General features: G+C 48.1%; 1 protein-coding gene across 9 annotated transcripts in view; it reads left to right on the top strand.

The window, feature by feature from the left end:
• The first annotated feature begins 3,315 nt into the window (after positions 1–3,315).
• The window catches only part of LOC124007448 (dachshund homolog 2-like), a 297,240-nt gene continuing 296,573 nt past the window's right edge, over positions 3,316–3,982 (top strand). For 7 of the 9 annotated variants that reach the window (XM_046318018.1, XM_046318016.1, XM_046318021.1 and 4 more), the window contains exon 1: positions 3,316–3,944. In XM_046318018.1, coding sequence (XP_046173974.1) covers positions 3,472–3,944 — 473 coding nt within the window. In that variant the 5' untranslated portion in view covers positions 3,316–3,471. The remainder of the gene's footprint in view (positions 3,945–3,982) is intronic. The other 2 variants (XM_046318019.1, XM_046318014.1) reach the window with 1 other exon arrangement.

The following is a 3,982-nucleotide window of genomic DNA, read 5'->3' as shown; positions in this document are numbered from 1 at the left end:
AGTAACCCTTTTACTGGCAACAATCTGACCAGGGCACTATAAACTAATAATGTTCTTGCTTTATGCAATACCCCCCCCCCCTCTCCTCTGGTTTGTGGCAGTCATGTCTATAACCTGCGTCGTTAACGCAGCCTAGGCAGGACTGCAGTGGGGGCCTCTGGAGAGGCATATGTTTGCTACTGTTATCAGAATGGGATCACTGTTTGAAACCACACTGGGGCTCCATAGGCAAAGACATGTACACAGGAAGTGACAACTTGAAACGCACTACTGGTGCTATAGATTTAACACCTTCCAGGCTGACAAACCACTAAATAATAGCTTATTGATATGCGAGTAAATGCTTAAAAATATATATATATTTACCAAAGTTGTCATAGACTGTTTCAAATTGATGAAATGAATTAACATGAAGATACATGTGAATTTGTCAACTTTTCCATTTCTCTGCATGGGAGTTTGTGTATTTGGAGTTTAGTGCCACAGATTAGACATCTTCACGGGTCTGGGTGAAACCGATCTACCCGGGTCTGAAATGTGAACTTGTCCCACGGGTCTGGATCAGGACTCTGGTCTATTTACCATACGTAGAATGTACGCACACATGACTGTAAGTCGCTTTGGATAAAAGCGTCTGCTAAATGGCATATATTATTATTATTATTATTATTATATTATTTAACTACTGCTGATAGACCCAAGTGGACCTGAATGGACCCGACCACGGCTCTACATAGCCTATAGCATATTTATTTTATGCTAATAAGGTGAATGTATTGACTTATAGAAGGCCTAGCCAATACATATAGACCTACCAATCAGGTACGGTCTAGACCCAGACATGTAAGGGTGTGGGTCGGGTCTAGACCCAGACATGTAAGGGTGTGGGTCGGGTCTAGACCCAGACATGTAAGGGTGTGGGTCGGGTCTAGACCCAGACATGAAAGGGTGTGGGTCGGGTCTAGACCCAGACATGTAAGGGTGTGGGTCGGGTCTAGACCCAGACATGTAAGGGTGTGGGTCCGGTCTAGACCCAGACATGTAAGGGTGTGGGTCGGGTCTAGACCCAGACATGTAAGGGTGTGGGTCCGGTCTAGACCCAGACATGTAAGGGTGTGGGTCCGGTCTAGACCCAGACATGTAAGGGTGTGGGTCGGGTCTAGACCCAGACATGTAAGGGTGTGGGTCGGGTCTAGACCCAGACATGTAAGGGTGTGGGTCCGGTCTAGACCCAGACATGTAAGGGTGTGGGTCCGGTCTAGACCCAGACATGTAAGGGTGTGGGTCCGGTCTAGACCCAGACATGTAAGGGTGTGGGTCGGGTCTAGACCCAGACATGTAAGGGTGTGGGTCGGGTCTAGACCCAGACATGTAAGGGTGTGGGTCCGGTCTAGACCCAGACATGTAAGGGTGTGGGTCCGGTCTAGACCCAGACATGTAAGGGTGTGGGTCGGGTCTAGACCCAGACATGTAAGGGTGTGGGTCCGGTCTAGACCCAGACATGTAAGGGTGTGGGTCGGGTCTAGACCCAGACATGTAAGGTGTGGGTCGGGTCTAGACCCAGACATGTAAGGGTGTGGGTCGGGTCTAGACCCAGACATGTAAGGGTGTGGGTCGGGTCTAGACCCAGACATGTAAGGGTGTGGGTCCGGTCTAGACCCAGACATGTAAGGGTGTGGGTCCGGTCTAGACCCAGACATGTAAGGGTGTGGGTCCGGTCTAGACCCAGACATGTAAGGGTGTGGGTCGGGTCTAGACCCAGACATGTAAGGGTGTGGGTCCGGTCTAGACCCAGACATGTAAGGGTGTGGGTCCGGTCTAGACCCAGACATGTAAGGGTGTGGGTCCGGTCTAGACCCAGACATGTAAGGGTGTGGGTCGGGTCTAGACCCAGACATGTAAGGGTGTGGGTCGGGTCTAGACCCAGACATGTAAGGGTGTGGGTCGGGTCTAGACCCAGACATGTAAGGGTGTGGGTCGGGTCTAGACCCAGACATGTAAGGGTGTGGGTCGGGTCTAGACCCAGACATGTAAGGGTGTGGGTCGGGTCTAGACCCAGACATGTAAGGGTGTGGGTCGGGTCTAGACCCAGACATGTAAGGGTGTGGGTCGGGTCTAGACCCAGACATGTAAGGGTGTGGGTCGGGTCTAGACCCAGACATGTAAGGGTGTGGGTCGGGTCTAGGTCAAGTTGTCCTCGTTTCAATTCGGGTTCGGGTCTGATTTTTCTCGGGCCCCCTCGAGTCCGGGTTCCTATTTTTAATTTTTATGATCAGGTCTATTCGCGTTGGGTCTGATAAACATTCTGCAGTAATTGTGAGTAATCAGAATAGATTTTCAACCAGAGCCATAATACTGTATGTATGTCTCTGTCTTCAACCAGCAGGCAATCCCAAACATAACTACTGCCTCTCAGAGCTCATGATATTGGCCTTGGTATGCCTATTATAGTAGCAGGGGTAACCCACAATAACAATATCAACAACTATTATAACAATAATCGTAATCATTATGGCTATAAGGCTAATCAAAGTAATGATCCTAATAATCTATCAGATACAGAGGAACCATACTCTGGAATTCTTGTCTTCACATTGCCAAAACCTCATCATCCCTCAATGACTTCTAGCGACGACTGGGTGTCAGCTTGATGAACCAAACTACACAATAATCCCCTCCATGTAGCCCCTTTCACACTCACACACACATGCACACACACGTGTTCAAACATGTTTTTTCTTGTATACTGAGTATATCGTGTACAATTAAAATGAACATGCTGTTTAACTGATTGAACCCCCAAAAAATGTTGTACTTATATTGTTTGTGTTGTTTTCATATAAGCCCTTTTGGGCTTCCAACCTCACCTGTACTGGTTTTTATTATCTACACTGTTTTGTCTTTCACTTATTTTCTTTCATGCGAATCAATATAACCTAAAAACCTAAATACCGAATCATATTTTATTAGGCTATATGCCTGGTGCAATGGGTCTACATGTATTATACTACGATAGCAATGTAATAACATTACAATAACAAACGTCACACGTTTTATTATTTGTACCAATAAGAATAAAACATTTAAATTCAGGTCTTAATGGTTTCAAATGAACGCTCACAGTCTGTAAAAAGGTTATTATCCAGTAGCGGAGTAGCTGTCAACAGAAAGTCGCCCCTCTAACTAGGAGCCCTGCCATTCATGCTTAAAGGGCCAATAGGATGCTCGCGCGTAAACTGCTACGCTCCTCGTTGGTGGTGGGAGCTGTCAATCCAGTTCTCAGTGGGCTGGCTAATTGAAACGGAATCGGATGGTTCTCATTCTAGCCACCGCACTTGTGAGATAGGTAGTTGCCCGTTGCCGATTATCCGAGGTGAGCGACAGTGCATGTGAAACATCAAGAGAAAAAAATAGTGATCGAGAAGAGAAAAAAAAACGCAAAGGGTGAGACAGGAAGAAACTTGAGAAACTATGGCCGTGTCAGCAACTCCGCCGGTGCTTTCCCAAACCTCTACTCTGGAGTCTGGCAGCTTATTTCGCCCCGATCCGCTGTATACAAGCCCAGCCGAGTCCCCGAGACTGACAAGCAGCATGATCAACTCTTTCATCAGCGGAGGAGGCGGTGGAAATGGAAACGGCACAAGCGGCAATAACGAGTGCAAAATGGTTGAGGTGCACGGGGTCAGGGTAGCCTCGTTCAACGTGGACGGTCAAGAACTTATTTGCCTGCCGCAGGTCTTCGATCTCTTCCTGAAACATCTGGTCGGAGGGCTGCACACCGTCTACACCAAGCTGAAGCGGCTGGATATATGCCCCGTCGTGTGCACGGTGGAACAGGTCCGAGTTCTGCGGGGGCTTGGGGCTATTCAGCCCGGGGTGAATCGCTGCAAACTCATCACCCGTAAGGACTTCGAGGCGCTGTACAACGACTGCACCAATGCCAGGTTAGTTGCCTGTTTCCTTCTTACCGTGTTTCATATGC

Source organism: Oncorhynchus gorbuscha, linkage group LG20, assembly GCF_021184085.1.
Source record: "Oncorhynchus gorbuscha isolate QuinsamMale2020 ecotype Even-year linkage group LG20, OgorEven_v1.0, whole genome shotgun sequence".
Classification (NCBI taxonomy): domain Eukaryota; kingdom Metazoa; phylum Chordata; class Actinopteri; order Salmoniformes; family Salmonidae; genus Oncorhynchus; species Oncorhynchus gorbuscha.
Note: the sequence above shows the minus strand (reverse complement) of the source record. Positions and strands in the feature narration are given on the sequence as shown.